General features: G+C 37.0%; 1 protein-coding gene and 1 non-coding gene across 5 annotated transcripts; one reads left to right on the forward strand and one right to left on the reverse strand.

Annotated features, from left to right (window-relative positions):
- Positions 1 to 82: 82 nt before the first annotated feature.
- On the reverse strand, positions 83 to 24,927 carry BBS5 (Bardet-Biedl syndrome 5). Of its 4 annotated transcripts, XM_004744021.3 has the most exons (13): positions 24,654 to 24,784; positions 23,949 to 24,039; positions 22,451 to 22,533; positions 18,349 to 18,414; positions 17,416 to 17,465; positions 17,158 to 17,285; positions 12,934 to 13,069; positions 10,118 to 10,213; positions 7,699 to 7,761; positions 5,634 to 5,768; positions 1,618 to 1,701; positions 674 to 697; positions 83 to 522 (listed from the first exon to the last, which is right to left on the reverse strand). In XM_004744021.3, the coding sequence occupies exons 2-13, from the start codon at positions 23,963 to 23,965 to the stop codon at positions 421 to 423; spliced, it is 984 nt and encodes a 327-aa protein (XP_004744078.1). In that variant the 5' UTR covers positions 23,966 to 24,039; positions 24,654 to 24,784; the 3' UTR covers positions 83 to 420. The 4 variants fall into 4 exon arrangements, with proteins under 4 accessions (XP_004744078.1, XP_004744080.1, XP_004744076.1 ...); XM_004744023.3 differs by lacking the exon at positions 23,949 to 24,039 and having other exon boundaries at positions 22,451 to 22,583; positions 24,654 to 24,901; XM_004744019.3 differs by lacking the exon at positions 23,949 to 24,039 and having other exon boundaries at positions 84 to 522; positions 24,654 to 24,877.
- On the forward strand, positions 15,952 to 16,055 carry LOC123388041. Its single transcript, XR_006602575.1, has one exon. It is a non-coding gene; the product is annotated as a U6 spliceosomal RNA (small nuclear RNA).
- Positions 24,928 to 25,572: the final 645 nt, after the last annotated feature.

Below are 25,572 nucleotides of genomic sequence, written 5' to 3' on the forward strand. Positions count from 1 at the left end.
TGAGATCATGACCTGAGCCGAAAGCAGAGGCTTTAACCCACTGAGCCACCCAGGTGCCCCTCCATAAGAATAGACTTATTCTTTTAAATAATGCTTTCAAAACATTAAATGGTGCTGCATAAATTCTTTATTAAACCCAACAAAATACAGTCATTTAATATCTCTAGACTAATAATTTACAAGCATTAGGTACAAAATAAACATATTTACAAACCAGATACATTTTGATTACAATTTTAAATACAATTTTTAGAAAAGTGGCAATAAAATCTTAGATAAATGAGTTTTTCCTTAATCATTAAAAAACTCTTTTTTAAAAGCTTTCTCTGTAAAAGTAAAAACTATTCCATGCTTTATAGCAGGCAACTAGTATCTTTAATCTTGAGATATCTTTAAATAGAAATCCAGCTCAACTCAAGATCAACTCATTACTTCCCAAAGTCCCTGTAGGGTGAATCCATCCTTCAATTTCTCTATTGCAAGCCCCAGTTCTTCTGAAAATACAGGTTCACGATCTTGTTGCTTTTTGGGAGATAAGAGGATAAGATGGGAATAGAGAAGGTGGGCAAGGAAGAGGAAAAAAACAAAAAATAGGTTTCACATAAGTTTTGTGAATACTAAATGTTAGAATATAGCAAGTTTTTTTCAAATACTATAGATAAAATGTCCTTACCTTATTGCCATCAGCAAAATAAGCCTAGAAGACAAAGAAAATTCTATTTCACATACTTGACATGTAACAGGTCAGTGAACTAAGGAACAGGTAATTAATTTACAGAACAATTGTGTAACTAACTGTATTTTACATTCTGTTACTGTATGTCTAATGGTCTTCTCACCTATCTTTACTATGGTAGTAGCAGATTTCACTTCTATTAATCATTAGTAACAACTATAAGAGTTATATTTTGAGCTCCAAAAAATGTATTTTGTAATTTAGTATACAATTAGCATTGTTAACTTGAAAGGAGATTAAAAGAATGACTTAGAAGCTATAAAATTTCATCCCTACTTTTGGTTTAGGAGAAGGTGCTGGCAAAACAAAGCAATCAGTGCTTCAATGTGTCAGCAAATGCTGTAGTTTATAATTAGATATTTTATACTAATTTCACACTTGTTTAAAAATATTTATTCCCAGAGCGGTATGCTGGTCAGATCCATACATTACACTATATATAAAGAATTAGTATTATTTTGGCTATGAAATCATACAAATTTGGAAATAGGAAAGCTCATAGTTCAAATATAGTTTTTAATATAATATATCAATAAGTTGAAAGGAAGTCAATCTTGTAAAGATTAATAATGAAAAATATATTTTACATTAATTTAATTAATTATTTAACCTGTTCTCTTATTCTAAGGTATGAAAAATTTTTCACAGATCTGAAATCCTCTGAAAAACAGTGTTCTCAAACTATTTCCCAGTTTGGTAATTTAAAAGTAATTTCAAACAAAGAAAAAAATCCTTAACTTAAAAAAAAATTACTTTCTAACTCATGTTTAAGATAACTCTCAAGTTCAATGGTGTTTTATACACGTAAGCCATTACTTAAACATGACTGAGATTTTTAAAAAATCGTAAGAAATTTAGTAGCTCTTCTTTGTCATGCTCACCACAAAAGCGTCCGTGTGATCATCAGAGTCTATTTCTACATCATCTTGAATCTGTTCAACTGTTAGAGCTTCAAGGGGCTGTGGCTAAAAATCAGTAGATATTAAAATGCATCAAGGAAAAAAAATGCATCGAGGAGACAATATTAATTAAACAAATAGTTTTAATAAAATGTGCTGTGAGAATTGTAAATACTTGTAAATGAGTAAAACAATTGAAAACTATTCAAGTCTTAGAAAAATCATTGTATAATTTATATTCTACTAAAACTAACCTGAGTAATAAATCAGTTAAACCTAAGCTTTTAAATCTGAAGTCAGTATCATCAAAAGTATTAATATGACAAATTTATAAAAACTTAATATGATACTTAGAGATAGCCTTAAAGAAAAACTCTCAATGGACTTAATCTGATTTTCTTTCATACAGTTTAAAAAAACTAAGTTTGGATATAGCAAATTTTCAATTTTCTTCAAAACAGTCATTAAATAGAACTCGTGAAAAGTAAAAGAACTAAGAGTTGCACGGAATATGCCAATGGTAAAGCAGAATAAAATGTGGTACCAATATTAATTCTTTATTCAAATGTTTTAGTATTTTTGGTGTGTTAGGCACTATGCTAACACTGCCAAGTAAAAACTCCCTGTCCCTACTCACAAAATGTTTGTAATCTAGTGGAGGTGGAGAAAGAATAAAACACAATTACAGATAACTAAATATTAGGTTGGAACATATGAAGTTACTATTTTTGTTAGTAAAAAATGATCAAATATTAGTATCATATGGTTAAACCTATGAATAGCAGTTGTAACGAATGTACTATCCATTATAAAAGAAAGGTTTAGAGACAGCACAACTTCTGGATTGTAAATCCCAGAAACTTTCATGAAGAAAAGAATGACATGTAATCTAGGCCTTTTAGAATGAGGATGACTTCCATAGGTAGGATTAGGGGAAAAGGTATTTCTGCCAGAGGAGACCAGCATCAGCAAAGGAGAGAAACCACAGAATGTGGCTGAAGAATGATGAATAATCCAGTATGGTCAGAAGAGAAGAGTCCCATGAGACAGAAGAAGCTATGCAGGGCTACTGTACTGAACAAACCCAAGGAGCATCATTCACACTGAAGTCTGTGTTTACTATGTTCTCATAGCTGAGCAGTGCACAGCCTGCACAACCAGACACTGTGACTGTGCAGATAAGGTAGAAAATGTAGGCTGGTGTCCACTGAAATTCTTTAATACCAGCCCAAAGAATTCAGACTTTATCTATAGGTAACTGGTGGGAGGGTGTATAGGGTAGAAGTATAGTGCTCAACAAAAGTGATCTGCTAATCTGAGGAGAGCCTCAAGTGTTTCAACTGCATTCAGAGTTGTGTGACAAGTTTTATGTACAAGTAACTTAACCTAGCTAAGCCTCCGTCTCCATAACTGTGAGATAAGGATAATAATAATGTTATACTTCATAGTACTGTTGGGAGGACTAAATGAGATAGATGATGCATATGAAGCTCTTAGAGCAGTGAATGGGAACAACAGGTGTTCAGTGCAGTCATTCAACATCTATGAATATTCACTAAAGCACCTATTATGTGCTAGTTCTAATTGCTGGAAATACAGGTTTAAAGATAGTAGATGAAAATCCCTGACTTTATGGAGGTTATTTATAGTGGAGAAGACTTATGAGTGTTATCAAAAACAAAGCAAACAAGCAAACAGGGATAAGGAACAATAAAATGATGAGGCTACTGTTTTAGATGGTGCTCAGGGAAGACCTCCCTGAAGAGGTGGCTTGGCATAGGGACTTACATGAGATGACAGAGTAGGTTATTATGGCCACTATTATTACAAACTAGGGGCCAAAAAAGGAAAGAAATGAAAGATAGAGAGAGAATGGGTAGGAGAACTAACATACTAAGTATCTCACATGCCAGGAATTTCATGGATATGATTAATAAGTTTGTGAGGCAGATGATCTTCATTTAAAAAAATGTTTTTAAAGATTTTATTTCTTCATTTGAGTGAGAGAGAGAGGGAGTGAGAGAGCATGAACAGGGGGAAGGGCAGAGGGAGAGGGAGAAAGAGACTCCTTGCTGAGCAGGGAGCCTGACACATGTCATGATCCCAGGGCCCTGGGATCATGATCTGAGCTGAAGGCAGACGCTTAACTGACTGAACCACCTGGACACCCAGATTATCTTCATTTTATAATGAGAAAATTGAAGCTCAAATCTACCTAGAATCACAAATAAATGGTGAAATTGGGACTAAAGTCAGGTTTGCCATGTTCCAAGAACCAGGTATGTTCTACAATATTATTATGCAAGCAAGAGTAATAATGGTAATGTGGTTTGAGTGAAAAGAAAGGGATAGGAAAAGGGAGGAGACATTCATGATTGAATGTATGAAATAAGACAATCAGGAAAATAAAAAATGAAATCTCTGAGGTTCTGAGCACAGCTGACTTTGCCAATGCTAAAAATAAATAAGTAGAAAATAAATAAATCTATCAGTAGGATGGTGCTTTTGAGAAAAATGATAGCATTTTAAGTATGCCACGTTTGAGATACTCAAGTCCCAGTGTATCTTACAGATTTGGAAAATTATTTACTTAATTAAATTACTAGGACAAATTTTTAAATGAGAAATTCAGTTTATGTTGTTTGAAATGCTCATTTATAGTGAAGATATTCAAGAATATTTAGAACCATGGTCATCTGAGAGAATGTGTCAAAATCAAAATAAAGTGGGAGTCATCTATAGAAGTTTAAGTTGAGGGGCTCCTGGGTGGCTCAGTCATTAAGCGTCTGCCTTCAGCTTGGGTCATGATCCCGGAGTCCTGGGATCAAGCCCCACATCGGGCTCCCTGCTCTGTGGGAAGCCTGCTTCTCCTTCTCCCTCTCCCTCTCCCCCTGCTTGTGTTTCCTCTCTCACTATGTCTCTCTCTGTCAAATAAATAAATAAAATATTTATAAAAAAAAAGTATAGGTTGAGGAAACTGGAAGAGAGCTGATATTCCTGAAGAATATACAGAGAAGGCAGAATGAAAGGGAGAGTGTTGAAAGAAATGCAAGTTGGGAGGAAAACAGAAAATGATGATTAAAGATGTGAAAAACATGAGTGTATGTCTAATACAGTGTCAGCAACCCAAAGAGATGTTTCAGCTTGAAGGGAAGGGGGATATACAGAGAATATTGCAGGAAGAGAAAAAAACTAGCAAGGAGTGCTACCAGGCAACAAGGGTCTGTTTGAAGTCAGAGGGTGTGAATTTGAACTTAGCTACTTCCTGATCTTCTCGAGTCACATGCTGCAGTCCAAGAGCAGAAGAGATATAGATAATATATGTGCTGTGTGATAGGGCTCAACACGCTGAGCACCAGGAGGGACGCTGTTGAAAGAGTGGGTGGCAAGGGCACCATCATAGCGTACAGTGAGGGTGCCGGCAAAAGAGCAGACAGCAAGGGAACCTGAGATAAGAGTGGTCGGTGAGGCTACCCGAGATAGAACCTCTGGCCAGAGTACCGCTGATAGAGCAGATAGAGTGTAGTGGCTGGTGAGGACACCAGTGACACACCAGATGACAAGTGTTCCAGCTGGAGAGGCTGAAGAGTAAAGTCAAAGGAGAGCTGAGGGACTTGGAGAACAGGGTAGGTTTGGTGTCTGTGAGGCCTGTAAGGTTTGCCCAAATGCTAATGGGAGGCAGAAGTGGAATAAAAATAAAACAGTGAGAGACTAAAGTCTGTCCACATCACAGGAGCCTTGCACATAAACACTTCTCTGGATAAGGTGCTCACCTAAAAGGGCAGGAATGAATGACGAAGCAGCCAGTGAGAAGATAGGTAGATGGCACAAATTAGTATTGGCCAAGGGGTCATGTTCTCTGAGCAGAGTCTGTATATCCATCATTTTAAACATAGTTCAAACTTAAATTGTTCACAATGTGTTTATATCCTTATTTTATAGATTGTGTGAAAGCAATTCAGCAAACTGTATTTTACATAGCATAGTGATCAAATTACCTTTTCTTCCATCTCATAATCCACTCCAAATATAGGACTGGCAGAATAGACTTTGTGAAGTGAATTGATTTCCTTAACTGATTCTTGTAGTTTTTCCACAGGATCTATTTTAAAGCCAAGAACATATCCTCCACTCTGTAAGAAAAAATAATGAAAAAACAAAAAACAAGCCTGAGGAATGGGTATTTATACTATATGATAAACTATACCCCATTGTCTAATGTTATTTCAGAGCTCCATACATAAATTGATTTTTAAAAAATTTTTGTAATGAAAAACTTAAAGAATATATAAAAATAGGAAAAAAAAAAGGTATAGTAAGTGTCTATGTAGCCATCAACCAGCTTCAATAAGTAGCAATATATGGCCAACTCTCTTCCATCTTTAACCTCCCCTTTCCCCAAATCTCCTCCCCTTACCCACTTAGGATTATTTTGAAGCATATCCAGATATCACATCATTTATATATACAAATATCAAAGATGAGATTTTAAGATTTAAGAAAATACACTATTGATTGTGAAGGCCAATGGAACTAAGTTTTTATTGAGCTAGACCTTGAAAGGGAAAAAACCATATATCAGAAGAAAGGGAATGGTCCAACTGAGGCTAATTCCTTGAAGAATTAGGAAAGAAACCTTAACACGACAGATTGTTGTTGAAAACTGTTAAAAAATTAAGTAGCAAAAAAAAAAATTAAGTAGCATACTGTAAATGGTGAAAGCATATGATTTAGGTTGACAGCATATACTGTTGAGTTTAAATTCAGGTTTTACAACAAATTTGCCAGCTATATGATGCTGGGAAACATACTTTTCTTAGTCTTTTAAGCCTCAATTTTTTTAAAAAATAAATTTATTTATTTATGTTCAGTTAGCTGACACATAGTACATCATTAGTTCTTTTTTTAATGGTCTTCTGTGTGTTTCCTTCCTTCCTTTTTTTTTTTAAATTAACATATAATGCATTATTTGCTTCAAGGGTACAGGTCTGTGAATCATCAGTCTTAACACAATTCACAGCATTCACTATAGCACATACCCTCTCCAATGTTCATAACCCAGCCTCCCCACCCCTCAACAACCCTCAGTTTGTTTCCTGAGATTAAGAGTCTCTTATGGTTTGTCTCCCTCCCAATTCCATCTTGTTTCACTTTTTCCCTCCCTACGCCCAACAACTCCCTGCCCTGCCTCTGAAATTCCCCATATCAGAGGGATCATATACATCATTAGTTTTTGATGTAGTGTTCAATGATCCATTAGTTGTGTATAATACCCAGTACTCATCACACCACATGTCCTCCTTTATATCCATCACCTGGCCACCCATCCAAGCCTCAATTTTCTAACCATAAAACAGTTATCAACTTGTTATATTAAATAAAATAATGTACACATGATATTTGTACAGTTCCTGGAACATAGTAAGCACTCAGTAAATGGAAGCTACAAATCTGCAGGCCAGGGGAAAGGAGTGAGTAGACATTCATATTTACAGTTAGAATTTACAAGAGCACTGATTTTACAAATAAGTATATGTTTTATTTAAATGTATTTCTGCAAAGATCTGGCCTAATGGGGCACAGGAATTATAATTAGATACAGTATAACCTGCATGTGTGTGTATATTTGTATATATCTGTGTTTCTCATTGATATTCTTGTGAATCAGTCAGACCTGACTGACTAGTTACCAGTTGAGAGACTGTGGGCAAGGTTCCTAATTTCTCCAAGCCTCAGTTTCCTTGAATGTAAAATGGGGAAAAATAGTAACTGTATCATAGGGTTGTGTAAAGATTGAAGGAATGCATAAAAAATACAGTGACTTAACTCTGTCACTAAAAATAATAATCATAATGATAATAATTGTTATGTCTGTCCAACAAGGAAACATGAAACAATTTTTCCTATGAGTACAATTACTATACAACTTTAAACTCTATTCATGTTATAGCTAATATTCTTCTTGAATGTACACAGGTTACTTTATAAATAAAACAAAAAATATAGACTGTCACATAGTTTAAAAAATCTATTAAAGATTAATATGGATATATAATACCTTACCTGCTGAGAACTTTCTATGACAAGAGCTAAACCAAATTTTGAATCTCTAATCTTTATGGAACGCTAGATGTAAAATGGAAAAGAAGAAAATGCATATTTTTATTACCTGATAGTAGTGATTCTTTAGCACAAACAAATTTTTCAACTTCTACACAGTAACTGCTTTTTATTAATCTAAAGAACAGAATTCTCCCTCTTTCCTTCATTATATTCCCATAGAGATCAAGTAAATGAAAATGTCTTTACTAGAAATAGCCATCAGACTTGTAAGGAAATACAAAGGAGACGTATCTGAAGTATGCACAAATTATCTGACTCCAATATCCCCCATAATCAGGGAGTATACAAATTTTCTGAGTATTTTAAACCAAGGGCCAGCAATCTTTTAGTACTAGAGAGCCGGTGTTTTGAGTGGTTCCCAAGGCTGGGTTAGTTTTTAAAAGTCACATGAATATGACTGTCCTAGTGACAGACTGTGATGATATCAGATTGCAAGTTGTTTGGACAAAGCTGAATTCATTCCAGAGGCCATACTTGGGAACTGTATTCTTAAATAACAAAAAGCATCTATCTGAAGAATAAAAAGCACAAGGTTGTTTACTACTCAGTAATTTTGTAGTATAATAGAGATTAGGTCAGACAAGCTGTAACATATGTAAACCATATAAAACAGCAATGGACAATACAAACCCCAGTTTATCAAATACCTACGTAGATTCTATTATATCTTCCCAGCCACAATTATAAATTCTTGTATTTCTTTGGATGGCCAGAAATTATTTTTTTCCTACCAGATTCTATGATTTTCTGTTTAATCTCTATCAGACTGAAACCTTGATGGCAGGCACTGTGTACTGGTTCATAATTCTCACAACTGTATTGCTGGCACCTAGCACAGCATAGGTGCTAAATACTTGGCAAATGAATGACCTGATATTCTAAAGAAACTCAAAAATCAAACAATTCAGCAAACAATTGGCTTGGGAATAGTTAGCAAAGAATCATCCTTCTTGTAAACCAGGAAATCTTTTTAAAAATGACATCTTCCAGATATCGCATACATTGTGTCTATTCAATAAATATTTGTTAATGAAACTGCTCAGTATTAAGACTAATCATATCCCGCAATAAGTGTAATTATCATAGGAAAATCACACAGGATTTTCATTAACTATTTTTTGTTCCATCTAATTTGCACTAGAGTCCTATAAGTAATTTCCTTATGTAAAACGAAATACTTCAGTTTACTGGAGTTTACTATTTGTTTCACTGAATCACATAGTAGCAGCAGCAGAAGAGATAAAAAGAACCACCTTTATTCTCAAAACAAATTGGTCTCAGATGTAGTTAGTTCCTGTTCTGGATTTTAACAGCTTTAGTTGAACTTAAGCTAAAAATCATTATTACTGGGCACCTGGGTGGCTCAGTGGGTTAAGCCTCTGCCTTTGGCTTAGGTCATGATCTCAGGGTCCTGGGATCGAGACCCGCATTATTGGGCTCTCTGCTTGGCAGGAAGCCTACTTCCTCCTCTCTCTCTCTGACTACTTGTGATCTCTCTCTGTCAAATAAATAAATAAAATCTTTAAAAAAAAATTATTACTAAAAACCATCTTAATTCCTTTCACCAAAAGGAATCCAGCTTATATTACATGCTGTCTCTGAATATAGTGAAAACAATTCATTCACAGAATAAAAGAATTCCTCTGGCTTTAAAAGCAAAGTGTCAAGAGAGCCAAAACAGTGTGTGTGCATCAGTGCGCTGAAGCCAAGCAAAGAACTGCTGTATACATGCCTCATGAAAAGATTATGGAAAACTGTAGTAGCTAATGTCCTCTGACTGGAATCTAAGAAGGACACATCTTAAAAAAAAAGAAAGAGAGAAAGAAATAAAGAAGAAAAGAAAGAAAAAAAGAAAAGGAAAAGGAAGAAGAGAGATACATTTTAATCTGCATAGCGACTATTTTTGTTTTTAAAGATTTTATTTATTTACTGGACAGTGAGAGAGAAAACAAGCAAGAGGCAGCAGAGGGAGAGGGAGAAACAGGATCTGCATTAAGCAGAGAGCCCAATGTGAGGCTCGATCCCAAGACCCCGGGACAATGACCTGTGCTGAAGGCAGACGCTTAACTGACTTAGCCACCCAAGTGCCCCTGTATGCTATTTAAAATTTTTAAGTCCAGTATATTTTTCTCTTAATAGCAAGTTTATAATGGTGGGGCATCCCTTGAATGTAAGTACTGTTGGGTCTTTTCTATGTTGAAACTGTAAATTATCAACATTTTAAAAGTCTGTTGTCAGCTATACTGCTGCCACTGAAAAAGAGGGAGACAATTCATCTATTCTTGAAAGTTCCATTAACAAATGAACAGAAATTATTTATTCTGCATTAAAATAAGAACACCAAAATGCATGCACTTACAATTTGCAGATATGGTATGCTGACGTTAAAACTCTCATTCATATTTGCATGCCACACGATTCTCACGTTGGTAATAAAAAAGGTTCCTAAATTTCCCTGTAAAAGACAGATACATGAGTGACCATTTGTTTGAATACTTACTCTTTATTTTCTAAACACTGGGATAATTCTAATTATCGCAGTAGCAGAGAATACCAGAATTGAATATCATGGAGAATCAATGACTTCATTATTCACTGGATCGAAGAACAATTAGCTGACTGAGGGCCTGGATTCTGAAGTTAGACTATAATCATTATGCTATCAGTACTTACCAGTTGCCTGACCATGGGCAAAAATTTGTTCTTGGTGCATTGTGTCAAATGTAAAGTGGAAATTTGATTAAATAACCCCTATAAATAAAGCCCTTATCACAATGCCTGACACATAGTAAGCATGCTGCAAGTGTTAGATCTTATTACAGCTATTGTTCAAAACGTGGGATTAAGTTAAGACAAGGAAGTTGTGGTAAGAGAAAGACAAAACATATGTGATAACTTCCATTGGTCCACGAGAGATGCTTTATGGCTCTTCAACACTAACCATGAATCAAAACTGTTTTCCAATTATATGGCCCCTCAATATTTACTCATAATTACTCCAGTATGGTAACTAAATGGTCTAAAAAAACTTTAATACCTAGTACATGACACCAAAATTAGCCACCTCTACTATTTATCCATATCATTATCTACCTCCATTTCTACCTCCTCCCCACCACATACTCCCAGAGGAATTTATATGTTGAGGTTGGGCATAAAATATTAACTTACAAACCTAAAACCTGGGATGACCAGGTTTGAAACAACAGAAAAGACCAACTATTTCTTAATTATAATTAAGTTAATAAACATATGTAAGTATATAGATTTCCCTCCTCTACTCTCATCTTGCAAAAAATTGTCATACAAAGAATTTTATCCCCCTTATCCCTGGCCAACATCCCATTAAACAGTACTAAGTCTAACTTTATAAAGAGTAATTATTTATGTCATTCTTTCCTCTTATTTTAGAAGAGAGCAACTTACAAAACTCCTAAGGATTTTTTAAATAAAAGAATAGGAAGGCATATTTTATATTTAATAAACAGAAGTTAGGTTAACAATAACATTCCTATTTTCAGTAAAATATTTCTGACAATCCTGAGCATCTTAATTAATCAATTTAAAATGCCAGGTGCAGTGCTAGATGGCAAAGATTTAAATATGAACAGAGTGATTCCACTCCTACCCTTATAAAGCCTACAGTCTAATGCTGGGGAACAGACAAGCTCTGTATTTTAGATCAGGAACAATTTAAAGTAGTAATTAAGTACAGACTGCATAAGCAACACTCAGAAGGAAGCCTTATAGAAAGCGACTTCTAAGCTATGACCTAAAGTAGGGATCTGTAAACTATGGTTTGTGGGACAAATCTGGCCTCTCGCCTCATTTTGTATGGCCCAAGAGCCAAGAAGCCAATTTTCTTGGCCCCACAAATCAAATTTTAGATTTTTAAATAGCTAGAAAAAAGTCAAAAGAATAATAACTCATGATACGTGAATACTGTATGAAATTCAAATTTCAGGATCCATAACAAAGTTTTTTTGAAACACAGCCATGCTCATTTGTTGTCTATGTCTGGCTTCACACTACAATGGCAAGTCTGAGAAGTTATGACAGAAATGGTATGACCTGCAAAGCCTAAAATATTCACCATCTGGCCCGTCAGAGTAAAAAGCTTGCTGATTCCTGATGAGGACTTATTCAGATGTAGAGAACCATCATCAGAGTTTAAAACTAGAACTTTTCAAATGAGCAAAATTTATTTACAACTTAAGTTTATGATAAAATGTTTAGCAAGAAGTTCTTCATTCAAATGCTAAATTTACCCAGTGGTTATCGGTCTAACCAAAGAAACTATTCTTATGTAAGAGAAAATTTTTCTTTAGAAATTGATGTATTACTTACTCCAACTTAGATGTTTTAAATGGTCATAACTTCAAGAGCAAATGAGAAGTCATGATAATGGATATAGGAATCACCAAATGAGTTATATGTTTAATTCCATAAGGATCATTTTTTTTTGAATATTTTATTATTTATTATTATTTTTAAAAATTTTAAAAATTTAAAGGCAGAGAGGCAGGCAGAGAGAGAGGGAAGCAGGCTCCCTGATGAGCAGAGAGCCCGATGAGGGGCTCGATCCCAGGACCCCGAGATCATGACCTGAGCCGAAGGCAGAGGCTTAACACACTGACCCACCCAGATACCCCTAAAGATTTTATTTTTAAGTAATCTCTACACCCAAACATGGGGTTTGAACTAACAACCCTGAGTTGCATGCTCTTCCAACCAGCCAGCCAGGCATCCCCAAAAGACCAGATTAAAAGTCTTCCATGACTGTCCACCTCATGACTATCCTCCATCAGTGTAAGTTATCAAGATGATGAGAGTAGTGTGGCATGAGGAGAAGAACATAGTTCTCAGATGAACTAGATGTGTGAAGTCACTTTTCTTTGGCCTGAGTTTTTAATCAATAAGTGAATGGAGACTGAACCAGATAATCTCTAAAGACCACTCTAGCTATAAGTTCTATGTACAACAAATGTTGCTAAAAAGAACATAAAGATATGAAAATCAGAAAATTATTTTATATGAAGAGCTTCAATACTAATTTATCAGGAGACATAATGCTATATTTTAATAGAATTAAGTGAATATTCAAACTCAATGACAAATAGGAAAATGATTACCAAAGCACTGACCCAAAAGGTTCATTAGCTTTTTGCACAATACCTGATCACTGGATAAATTCCATACTCCATTGACTTTATCATATACATGTTCTTGTGGTAATAATCGTAGTTGCTTATTTTGAATTAGTGCACTTCTCAATTTAAAATCACGATACATTTTAGAAGTTTCATATGCTCTATAAAAAAGAACAGAGACCAACCCAAACTGAAAATGTGGTTTTCCTAGGTTATGTTTACTTATCTACCAAAATATACAACTGTTAATACTTATGTATATCATTCAATTATAACAAATTTAAAAATTTACTTTTCAATAAATTTTGGTGTCACAGTCTTTTATAGACTATCATTTTACTGTAGTATTTACATATTTTATCTCAGTACCTGTTTTTAGAAGTCTAATTTTTTTTAAAGATTTTATTTATTTGACAGAGAGAGACACAGTGAGAGAAGGAGTAGGAAAGGGAGAAGCAGGCCTCCTGCCAAGCAGAGAGCCCTATGTGGGACTCGATCCCAGAACCCTGGGATCATGGCCTGAGCTGAAGGCAGATGCTTAACAACTTAGCCACCCAGGTGCCCCTAGAGGTCTAATTTTTAAGGCAACATGTATCATATATAGCACATATGAGAGGAAACATTTTCTCTTTAAGCTGAAAAACAATGCTTGCATATAATAGACTTGGAAATTATTTTTCCCTATCAAAATCCTTCTCTCCATTTCTGTTTTAGTCAAAGGAACAATTGGGCGTCCAGTTAATTTTCTCATTGCAACCGCAAACATGCTCATAGTTACCTCTATACAGAAAATTGGAATAAATCTGTACCAATCACAAAAGGGAACCTAGAACAGTGTGTATGCATGTGCAAGTGTTTGTGTGTGTGTGTATACATTTATATATATATAAAATCCCTCTTTGTTCTCTCTCCATGCCTTCCTATTGATAAATAATAAATACTGAAGAAAGTACTGTATTCAAAACTTTCTTCATGGGACGCCTGGGTGGCTCAGTTGGTTGGACGACTGCCTTCGGCTCAGGTCATGATCTTGGAGTCCCGGGATCGAGTCCCGCATCGGACTCCCAGCTCCATGGGGAGTCTGCTTCTCTCTCTGACCTTCTCCTCGTTCATGCTCTCTCTCACTGTCTCTCTCTCAAGTAAATAAATAAAATCTTTTAAAAAAAAAAACTTTCTTCAGTATTTATTATTAGTTTTGATTAGTTTTTTTTTAAAGATTTACTTATTTGAGAGAGAGCACACACAAGCAGGAGAGGGGCAGAGGGAGAGGAAGAAGGAGAGGAATAGAAAGAATCTCAAGCAGATTTCCTGATGAGTATGAAGCCCAATCATGGGGCTCAATCTCACAACCCTGAGCCAAAATCAAGACTGAGGATGCTTAACTCAGCCACCCAGGTGCCCCTCATTAGTTTTAAGTTTTTGGATTAGTTTTATTATAACATTTGATTGATTATAATTTTACCCCACAAAATTATAGGCTAATTTACTCATTTAATAAGACTAAAGAATTTTCTTAGCCTGAATAACTTTAAATGTCTTTTACATAAATCATAATATTCATTGTTAAACCTGTCATTTTAACTTTAATTGAGCTAATATATAAATTGTAAAAGAAGAAGATTTGAGGGCGCCTGGGTGGCTCAGTGGTTAAGCCGCTGCCTTCGGCTCAGGTCATGATCTCAGGGTCCTGGGATCGAGTCCCGCATCGGGCTCTCTGCTCAGCAGGGAGCCTGCTTCCTCCTCTCTCTCTGCCTGCCTCTCTGCCTACTTGTGATTTCTCTCTGTCAAATAAATAAATAAATAAATCTTTAAAAAAAAAAAAAAAAAAAAAAAAAAAGAAGAAGATTTGAGCATTTGCCTATAGACCTTAATTTCCTTTAGTGCTATAATCATTTAACCAGTGGACAAAATGGAAACTATTTATGCTGTGAGTTACTTGTGGGGAACACTTATTTTTATTCTATTGAAGAAAAGCAGCTTATAAGGTCCTTTCATAATCCTCTTCATATTATATTTCTAAGTAAAGTAAAATAAAGAGCTAAGGTTTAGAAATATGTCCAACACAAATTAAAAACATTCATAGTAGCTAAAAAGTGGAAACAATCCAAATGTGTATCAACAACTAGTAAGAAAACAAAATATTTTTACACAATGTAATACTATTTATAGAAAGAATGAAGTACTGATAGATGCTACAACATGGATGATCAGTGAAAACACTGAAATACGACAGCTATAAAAGGTCACTATATTGTATGATTCCATTTATATTATAAGTCCCACATAGGCAGATCCATACAGAAAGAAAGAAAATCAGTAGTTGCCAGGAGCTATGAAGAGGACAGGATAGGGAAGGACTATGGGGACTACAGGGCTACAAGGGTTTCATTTTGGGGTGACAGAAATATTCCAGAATTGGTAGTGATGACAGCTACACAATCTTGTGAAAACTAAAACTATCAAACTGTAAACCTTATTTGTTTTTAAAAAAGATTTATTTGAGAGAGAGCAGAGAGAGAGAGAGAGAGAGCACATGAGTGGGAGGGGTGTGGTGAGAGGGGCAGATGGAGAAGCAGGCTCTCCACTGAACAGGAAGCCAGATGCCGGACTCGATCCCAGGACTCTGGGATCACGAGCCAAAGGCAGATACTTAACCAACTGAGCCACCCAGGCACCCCTCAAACTGTAAATATTAAAATAGTATTTTATACTATATGAATTACATCTCAAAAAATTTATATGATTATATAGATTAGAAATCATCAACAAAATGAAAAATCAAGTAACTAGGAAACTAAGAAATAAATTTCAACATATATGACAGATGAGGGCATAATTAAAAAATTTATAATAGAAAACTATAAATAGCCAAAAAAGGGAGAAAAATGTCTACATCACTAGTAATAAAGAAATGCAAATTTAAAAAAGTATATATACTTCTCTGTGTGAGCATAAATTTGTGTATATGTATAATAGCCTGTCATCTTAGCCAAGCTTTTAAAAGATCATTGTACTTAAGGCTGGTTAAAAACAGAGAGCTAAGGTGCTCACTTAGCAGCACATATACTAAAACTGGAATGATAACAGAGATTAGCATAGACGCCACACAACGATGACATGCAAATTTGTGAAGTGTTCCATATTTTCTGCAGTTCCCCAACTAATGGCCACCCTTTGTAGATTCACTCGAGGGAAATGATATGAGCACAATGTGCAGCACTGAATAATTAAATTGTGATGTTTTATTTGAAAAATATTCCTGCAAAGCAATTTATGATATGTGGATTGAGGCCGAGTTTCACCCAAAAAATTATGTGCAAATATGTTGTTTCTACATATCTTGGAAATGAGAAAATGTCAACTTGCATTTCCTTATAGAATTAAAAAAAAAAAACAAAAAAAAACCAGCAGGGCACCTGGGTGACTCAGTTACTTAAGTAGCTGCCTTTGGCTCAGGTCATGACCCAAGGGGTCCTGAGATAGAGCCCTGTGTTGGGCTCCTCATTCAGCAAGGAGTCTGCTTCTCTCTCTCTCTCTGTCCTCTGTGCTCTCACTCTCTCTCAAGTAAAAAAATAAAATTAAAAAAAAAAAGCTAAGGTAGTATAAAGAATTTAGCAACAAATGAACAAACCGCCACAAAAGAAAACAAAACTCTTAAGGGAAAACACCCAGACATGCCTTCAACTGCTAGTAAAATAACCATTTTTTTCCCCCTAAGATTTACTTATTTATTTTAGAGAGAGAAAGTGAGAGAGCAGGGAGTGGGGGAGGGAGGGAAAGGGAGTGAGAAACTCACACTGACTCTGCACTTAGCACAGAGCCCTAGCTAGAGCTCATTCTTATAATCCTGAGATCATGACCTGAGCCAAAACCAAGAGCTGGAGGCTTAACTAACTGAGCCACCCAGGTTCCCCTAAAATAATCTTTTTTAATTCATTAACTGAATTATCCAACTTCGTTATCTATATTGAATGAACTCTCTGTTTCACTATAACTAGTTTGGTAGCTAATTTAATAGAATCTTCAAGTAGAAATTTTTATGAATCTTCAGTAGTCTTATGTGTTTTAGAAATACTTTCAAAGTGCTTATTAAATGATAATGCAATATGTTCTTCTATATATCTTCAGGATACTCCAATTTTCTGAGCTTGGAAGAAGATGGTACCATACTTATATACTTTGCTCTACAAACTTCTAAATCATAGATTGGCCTTAAAATTATTCAATATTCCATAAAGTATTATCATACCTGTGTACTGCAATCACAGAAGTAAAAAGTCTAGGACTTCCAGGAACCAAATTTGTAAATATAAACTCAAAACGAGTACTGTTACATTTTGTTAGTATATAAAGAGCTTCAGTTTGGCCTCGTAATTTCTGTAAGGACAAATTTATTTAAAAGTTCAGATTTCAAGAGCAATTTCTCATTTACAGTGAAAATAAGTCCAATATCAAATATCTAATGCTTCTTCACTATATATATTTCAATAAGATTTTTCAGACTTACAGAGTTAGCAGTCCTTGTTGTAATGCTCAATATGCAGTTGTAACCGATAGCTAAAATTCAAAAGCAAAGAATTTCAAGAACATGATATAATAAACTGAAAAATAAAAACCTCCGCATATAGAACTTTAAGTTTTTTAAAAATTAAATATAAAGTACAACTTTAAAACATTTTAATATATTACTACAAATTTAAGTTAAATAATTAAAAGAACAAGTAAATTCTGCTTCTTTGCAAACATTCTTAGCTTCTTTAAGAAAGAAAGAAAGGAAGTTTGCTTCTCTAAAACCTATATATTATTATTTACTGAACATCTTAGCACCAATACCTCTAGAGAAAAAGTCTAGCAGGACAATCTAAAATAATTTTTAAAAATAAGTAAAATAAAATTTAACACAATGGAAGGTTGCACTTTTTTTTTTTTAAAGATTTTATTTTTTTATTTGAGAGAGAGACAGTGAGAGAGAGCATGAGCAAGGAGAAGGTCAGAGGGATAAGCAGACTCCCCATGGAGCTGGGGGCCCGATGCGGGACTTGATCCCAGGACTCCGGGATCATGACCTGAGCTGAAGGCAGTCGTCCAACCAATTGAGCCACCCACGCATCCCGGAAGGTTGCACTTTTATTAGAGTTTAGATCTCCCTTCTACTGGATTAGTTGAAACATAGGAAATTGTCAAAGATATGCAAAGAACAAAACCATTCAGTGTAAAAGCACTAATCTCGTGTGTCTCCAAGAGACAAAACGGACTGATAAACCTTTCTTTGCAAAATGGTACAGTCTGTGGTTAGTCTAGGATTGCTAAAAATTTTTTTTAATCAATTTTTCTTCATATTTCATGGTACAGCTTTTTTGGTTATCAAAAGCCACTGTGTAAGTTCATCTGACAAAGTATTTTTTTTTTTTTTTTAGTGTTCTCTAACAAAGATACTTACAAAGATTGACTCTGGGTAATGCCAAAGAATGCCAGATAATTCTTAAATTTGTTACTAAGAGTCTACCTAAAAGCAAACAGACAAAAAAGTAGGTTACCTTAAGTAAGGACCCATTTTTGCAGTAGAGAGAGATAGGCATGAAACCTCTAGCTCAGGAAGAGCAGTAACCCCCACAGATGTTCTCAGACATTTATCAACTGAACATGTTTACTGCTCTTATATATCCAGTATAAGGCATATAATGCATGACTCAGAATCCCAGAGAAACAAAATCTGATAGTTATAGATGGGATACATGTCTTCAATGCCAATAGCTTGGTTTGACTCAAATTAATAGAGAGAACTGTGTACTGGATTTTTGTCTTGGTGGAAGCTGTTCTGGAATTCTGGCAGGTCATATGTGCACAACTGAGAATGAGTATGGGATGGTATAATCACAAAGCCATTTGTTGAAATCACACTACTCAAAGGACTTTCATATATATACTAATCTCTTAACAGTTCTCATTTATATGAGCCACACTTATAAATACTTTTTCTCTTTTTTTGCAATAAGCAAAAAATTTTTTGCTCATATGAAGTTATGGCCAAGCTGAAGTCTCCTTAAGGCCTTATGTTTTTCATTCCTAACCTCAGACTGATGTTCTTACACTGACACAGAGTTAGATAAACTTCATTTCTCAAAGTGTATCTTATGAAACAGTAGTACCTATAAATGCTCTAGAAAAAAAAAGTCAAGTAAATCTGAGCATGGTAAACTATGTGTCTTACAGATTTATGATACAATTAACATACTAGCATAGCTTTGTGATAATCCTGAATAAAACTCAGTTAACTTTAACATTTCTTCAACAAATTATAAACCATAGAATTTTTTTACAAAGATTTTATGTATTTATTTGATAGAAAGAGACAGACCATAAGAGATGACATACAAGCAGGGGGAGAGGGAGAAGCAGGCTTCCTGCTGAGCAGGGAGCCTGATGCGGGGCTGGGGCTCCATATGGGGCTCGATCCCAGAACCCTGGTATCATGACCCGAGTTGAAGCAGATGCTTAATGACTGATCCACCCAGGCGTTCCCACCCCCCCCCAGCAAATTCTATTGATGAGTCATCTATAGCCAGGTAATATTTCTTCCTCTCTGAAAACCCTGAGAATATCCAAAATTAGAGAAACTAAGCTTGTATGAATGCTAGGGTAAGATGGATAAGGCTGTTACCAAAATAAAGGAAGGTGTTCTCAAGAGAAACTGTAGAACATAGTATGTTTGACAAAAAGTAAATAACCCAGCATTTCAAGACTATAAGATTCACTCAAGATATAGAAGAGTAGACACGGAATCTATCAGTTGGGGTCAAATGGACAACAGATGGCACATTCAAATCAGAATAACTGAGGTTTATTTATAAAAGGACTTATAAATAAGTCACTTATTAGAAAGGTATGGGTGGGGTGTCAGGAACCGTAAGTGAGTGCTGCAAACCTGTTACCACCCCAGGCCCAGTGGGACAAGGAAAGGGAACAGTTAAGCAAATGTGGAAGTCCTGCATGGCTAAATACCTTGAGAAGAAAGAACTGGGGGAATAAATATCCAGACCAAACTCTCCTGATCCCCTTTGATCTTTTGGCTTGGCTTTTCCAACCCAAAGCTAGAGTGCACAAGTAGCCCCTTGACATGGTCTATACAACTCATTTTCCCTGGGCAAGGGGGAAAGGGTGATGGGTGCTGGACCTGGAGGGACAAATGTAGGCCAGTGGCACAAGCAAGAAAGATTATGGACAAACTATTCTGTTATCATAGATACAATGATTTATGTTTTCCTTACACCATTTCATGTAACTAACATTATGTCTCCACAACTGGGCTATAAGCCTAGGATATCTTTTTATTCTTTTTGATATTTGTCTATTAGAAGATTCCAGGAAAAATTATGAAGTGGTAAATAAAGCCAATAACCAACTCTAATGACCTATTTTTCTGATCTTGGTACATTTCCTATAAATCTCTAGCATTCTTAGGTTGCCTCTTTCTTGCTGAAAGGCCCCATCCTATTGCTACAAACCTAGTGTCCTAGGCATGGACTTGTCTCTCTCTGTGTTTTCAAACACCAAAATATAATTGTCTCTGTTTTTCCTAATCTCGAACACTGAAATATGGCTGTTTCTTTCCCGTACAGCTTCAGTGCAAAGCTAATCTGATAATTTCGTGTCAGGGTTCTTAAAGTTGAAATGGATTAAAAGTGCTAATCTTTTGGGGGTATTTATAGTTTTAACATGGGTTCCTGAACTTAATGAATGCCTTAATTCAGCAATTTTCAAACTGCTGCAAAGGAGAGGAAGAAGGCTAAAAGGCAGGACTCCCCTTCTTTTTTCTACCTTCTTATTTACTAGAAGCTCTATACCCACCTGTAACATTTCAGTTTCTGAGGAATGTTTCTGAGGCGAGTATACATACAGTTATTTTTAGGAATAGGAAGATTTCAGGTACCCACTGTGATGGACACTTCTGGCCAGGGAGGTGTTTTGCCCTCTCTATTCCAAAGTGCTAGTATAAGATTCTGCACTCAATGAATACCCAATGAACCAAAAAATGTTCTATTACCCACAGTCTCTGTCTCGAATGACAGATGGACTGTCACATAAGAGTTCCTGCCAGTCTATATGAGAACCACCAAATTTTCTCTTGGCTTCCTTAAGTTAATTTAGGTTTGTCAAGATCCAGGTACCTAGAGATGATTATTCCACCCTCAAAGGCTCAAAGGCACAAGCTAAAACTTCTTGTTTGCTGCTAAACCTTCATACCTCACTCTCACCTGGGCCTGATACTAGGAATCACTTCATAAATGTGATCTAAGCATTCTTTTAAGGATGGACCCTTGCCATTGACAGGATCTGCCTATTGTGGTGGTGATGATAGGTGCCCTTCACAGGGAAGAAAGGACCGCAACTAAGAGCTGCTTACATTCCACCCCAGAGCAGACCAGAGGAAAGACCCAGAGAGCAAGTGGCTGCTTGAAAGGCTGCAGTGAGCCCATTCTCCCAATAAAGTTTACTGTGTAGCCTCTAGGATTTACTGATCCTTCTTACCTGAAAGAGGTTTTTTACTATTTACTCTTCTCTTCAATAATAGGTTTATGACCCATCCTCCTAAACCTCCCTTTCTCTAAAAGACCTTTTCAGAGATACTAGACTGCCCACTCATCCCCTATTTTTTTACACCCAAAACAACAGTAGTGATGCTTACAAGAACTGGTCACTGGATGCTAGTTTTATGTACAGCTGTTGTATGCAGCTTGGACTTTTCAAAGTTCTAGCCTTTGGGGAATTTGATTTGGGGGGACTCTAGAGTCCAACTCTGGCTGTTCCTCAGTGACATACACAGATGTTTCACAAGACTTTTCACTGCTTAACCAACACTAGACTTAACAGTACAGCACTAAATTTGCTCTCCACATGTCTATCTCCAGGTGTCAGTCTCAAGGGATCATGAATTACTCTTGGATTTCTTAAAAGGAAGCATGGCTCCAGATAGCACAGCTATGACCTACTTATGTTCCACGACCTCATATTCTTTTCATGAGGAGGCAGATTCAAAAGTCAGAACTATCCCATGGCCCTTACAAACAGGGATCCTGAAGTTTTAACAGTTATGTTGGAGAAAGCTGATATCAAAACTGAGACTTACTGAAGGGACCAAACTTCTGAGGAAGAACCTGTATTCCCTGGCTGAAGGTTTTTTTTTTTTTTTTTAGATTTTATTTACTTATTTGACACAGAGAGAGAGATCACAAGTAGGCAGAGAGGCAGGCAAAGAGGGAGGGGGAAGCAGGCTCCCCTGCCTCATGTGGGGCTTGATCCCATGACCATGGGATCATGACCTGAGCCAAAGGCAGAAGCTTAACCCACTGAGCCACCCAGGCGGCCCTGGCTAAAGGTTTAATACCCATCTTTCTCCTGTTTAAGTCTGAGAAAATTCTTATGTGGATTTAACTCTTTTACTGTCACAATTACATTTCTTTTATATCTTACTCTCCAGTTAATATGATTTAACATTTGGAAATCAAACCAGAAATATAAAACATATTAGGAAATATACTCACCTCTATCCCCATTATTTCCTTTGGTGTCTTCAATTGAATCTAAACAATCAATAAGGACTTCTCCAGGTCTTGTTTTCATTTGTCTAAAATAAATATCGAGGCTTTAATAGCTACAACCATACCCACTTACAATCTAGTTAGGGAGAGAAGAGACATATGCATATAAAACAACCATCAGTATAAATGATACAGTACCAAATGCTCATGCATTTGAAAATAGGGGCTTAAGAACTTTAAGAGTCTGGAGACCCGTGGAGCCTGGAGTAATCAGGGACATGTAGAAAAGCCAGAAGTAGGAGAGGTAGGATTTGGAGAAATGAGAGAGAGAGGGAGGAGAGTGGTTAAAGACCAGAAAAAAGAAATAATATGTGGAATGTGGAAAGATGGGCCTAGCTAGGGAAGAAGATCCATGTTAAGAGGTAGTGAGAAATACATGCCACTACCTCTGAATGCTTAGTCAGATAGGTATGGGCCTTATCCTGTGGACAATGGAAAACCCTCAGAGGTTTCTGAGTAGATGAAAGAGGTTAGGCAGTTACGGAAGGAGCAAGTTAAAGCATCATTAGGAATCGGTAAACAATTAGATACAGGGAATAAAAGGAAATAAAGAGGCAAGAATAGTTTGCTGTCAGACAGAATGCATTCCAGAGTGTCCCCAAACAAACAGAACCTAGTAGAATATGTGGTAGGAAATTCTAACACATTCTCCATACAGCTGACCCAATTACCTACTCAAAATACAGATATGATCATAATATAACTTTTCTGCCTAAGAATCTTCCATGTCATCCCACTGCCACAAAAATTATGTCCAAAATCCTGCGCTAAACATTTTATAATCTGGCTAATCTACCTGTTTGTTCCTCCATCCTCCACTTGCAGACTTTGCCTTCCAGCCAATGCCGTTTGTACTTCCAAGACTTTGCTCCCAGTGTTTTGTTTTCTTTTTTTTCTGGAATACTCTCCTGTCTACCATGACAAGGCCCTGTCTAGTCTTCAGGGTTGAACACAAATATTATTTCTTCTTCAAGGCATTCTCCAGGCAAAATGAACCATTCTGTTCCTATGATACCCCAGCTTTTTGTTCATTTTTTTTCAGGATGGATATTTACCACATTTTAAATAAATAGTTGTCTATGTGTATCTCCTGCACTAAAATGGGTGGCAGGTAATCATTTTCTATTATTTTTGTATCTCTAGCTATCAGCATAGTACCTAGAACATAATAAGCATTTGATAAATGTTCAAGAAAATGGAAGTGTTCATGAAATGGACCTTTGCTTGGTTTAAGAACCCTCCGAGAATAATAGAAAAAGTCATAGAATGTGTGCAGTCTGTAACCATTGTTTATAAATTCCCTTCCCTCACAACTTCTTAAAGGATCTAAGACCCTGTTAGTTTTAGATACCAAGCCATAACTAAGCCTGGGAAATTATTTCATTTTCTAAGGTTTTGGTCATGATAGGGAATCATAGGAAGTGGCTAAGAAGCTTCATACCTTAACCCGAGAAGCATCACAGTCTTCCAACAGTTAATTTCTCAATGGGCATTTCGCCCCTGGTCTTTGGGTAGGAAGGTTGTATTTTTTTCTTTAAAGCATGACATTAAAAAACAAAAACAAAAAACCCAGGGTTTCTGTTGAGAGGTTCCAAAAAGTAGCTTCTTCCCCCCACTGGCGATTTAAATGAATGGCAAGATGGAAGCTTATCATGGAAACCAAGTTCTCAAGAGGTTAGCCATTATGGGAAATGCTTATTCCCACCTCCTTTGTTTTACGAAGAGACTCGAGCTTAAAATGGCGAGGCCTAAGGGTCTACAATATGTGTCGCTATTCCAGACCTAGTTTCAGAACCCTGGTCTCTCTGAGTCCCTTCCAAACGTCCCCCATCACAGAAGAGGAGCACTCCCAAGCTCACTTGGGTGTACTTGAACGCCCAAGTCCTAGATGGTCCCGGACGTACTTGGGCTCAGTTTCCCGCTAGGTGCCCGGGACCCTCTTTCTCTGCCTGGAATTCTCTTTCCCCAGATCTCTGAAACGGTTTCATTGAGATGAATTCCCTCAATGGCCAAGCCAATCTGGGATCTCCCGGGGACCACAGGCTCAAACCCCCTCCCGCTCTCGCGAGGGCCGTGAGCTGTGGGGGCGCAGCCTCCTCCAGAAACCGCGCCGCGGCGCCCTCTATAGGCCATAGGAGCGACTCACTGCGAGGAGACGTCGAAGCGGACATCCCGGTCCTCCCAAAGCGCGTCCAGCACCGACATGGTGACCGAGGCCCAACACGGGCACTCTCCACAGCGGTGGAGGCCGAGTGGCGTCTCACTGGCTCCCAGGCAACGGACCGCCTCTGTCACGACGTCTACGGCGGGCGCCGAGATCCAAGCTTCCTGAGGTAGAGTGCGCGCTCTCCGCCTCCGCCCCGCCGCCGCGTCGCGTTGTTAAGCGGATTTGAGGCTCCAGGCGGGGTTGGGCGGCCCCGGCCCAGGAGCTTGTGCTTGACCTCTGAATGACTTTCCGGGCCTCCAAACAGACATTCTTAAGCTATTCCACCCTCTTCCCCCATTTTGCTACAGTCAAGAAATTTAAACTTAAAAACTCTTAATTCTTTACCTGGCCCCGCCAGATCTGGTCCTGCCCACCTGTCCGACCTCTTGCTAACCCAATCTTTCTGCATACATTCCAGCTAGGCGCGCGGGGGGTGGGGTGGGGGGCTTTCTCTGCCAGGAATTCTCTTTCCCAGATCTCTGCATGACCCGGCCTCTGTCACTTAAGTCTCAGCTCAGATGTCGACAGAGGCTGTCCCTGATCTTTCTTTCACCCCTACATACGCCGAGCACCCGGAGGGCAGCACTTGATCTATCTAGTTTGCTTTGAACAGTAGCTGGCGCAGAGTAGGCGCTGGAAAACTTTTCAAATGAATTAAAATGCCTTCCTTCCCTCAACTTCTGACAATTCTTTAAAGTAGTGGTTTTTAAAGTGTGATCTGGGGATCTCTGGAGTTCCTTAAGATCCTTTCAGGCCACCTAGAAGGTCAAACTATATGCACAATAATACGAAGACATTCTTTGCCTTTGTAACTTATTTATTCATTGAATGTGCAGTGGCGTTTTCCAGAAGCCATACG

This window comes from Mustela putorius, unplaced genomic scaffold (genome assembly GCF_011764305.1).
Source record: "Mustela putorius furo isolate JIRA1106 unplaced genomic scaffold, ASM1176430v1.1 tig00003869_pilon_pilon_pilon, whole genome shotgun sequence".
NCBI classification, from domain to species: Eukaryota; Metazoa; Chordata; class Mammalia; order Carnivora; family Mustelidae; genus Mustela; species Mustela putorius.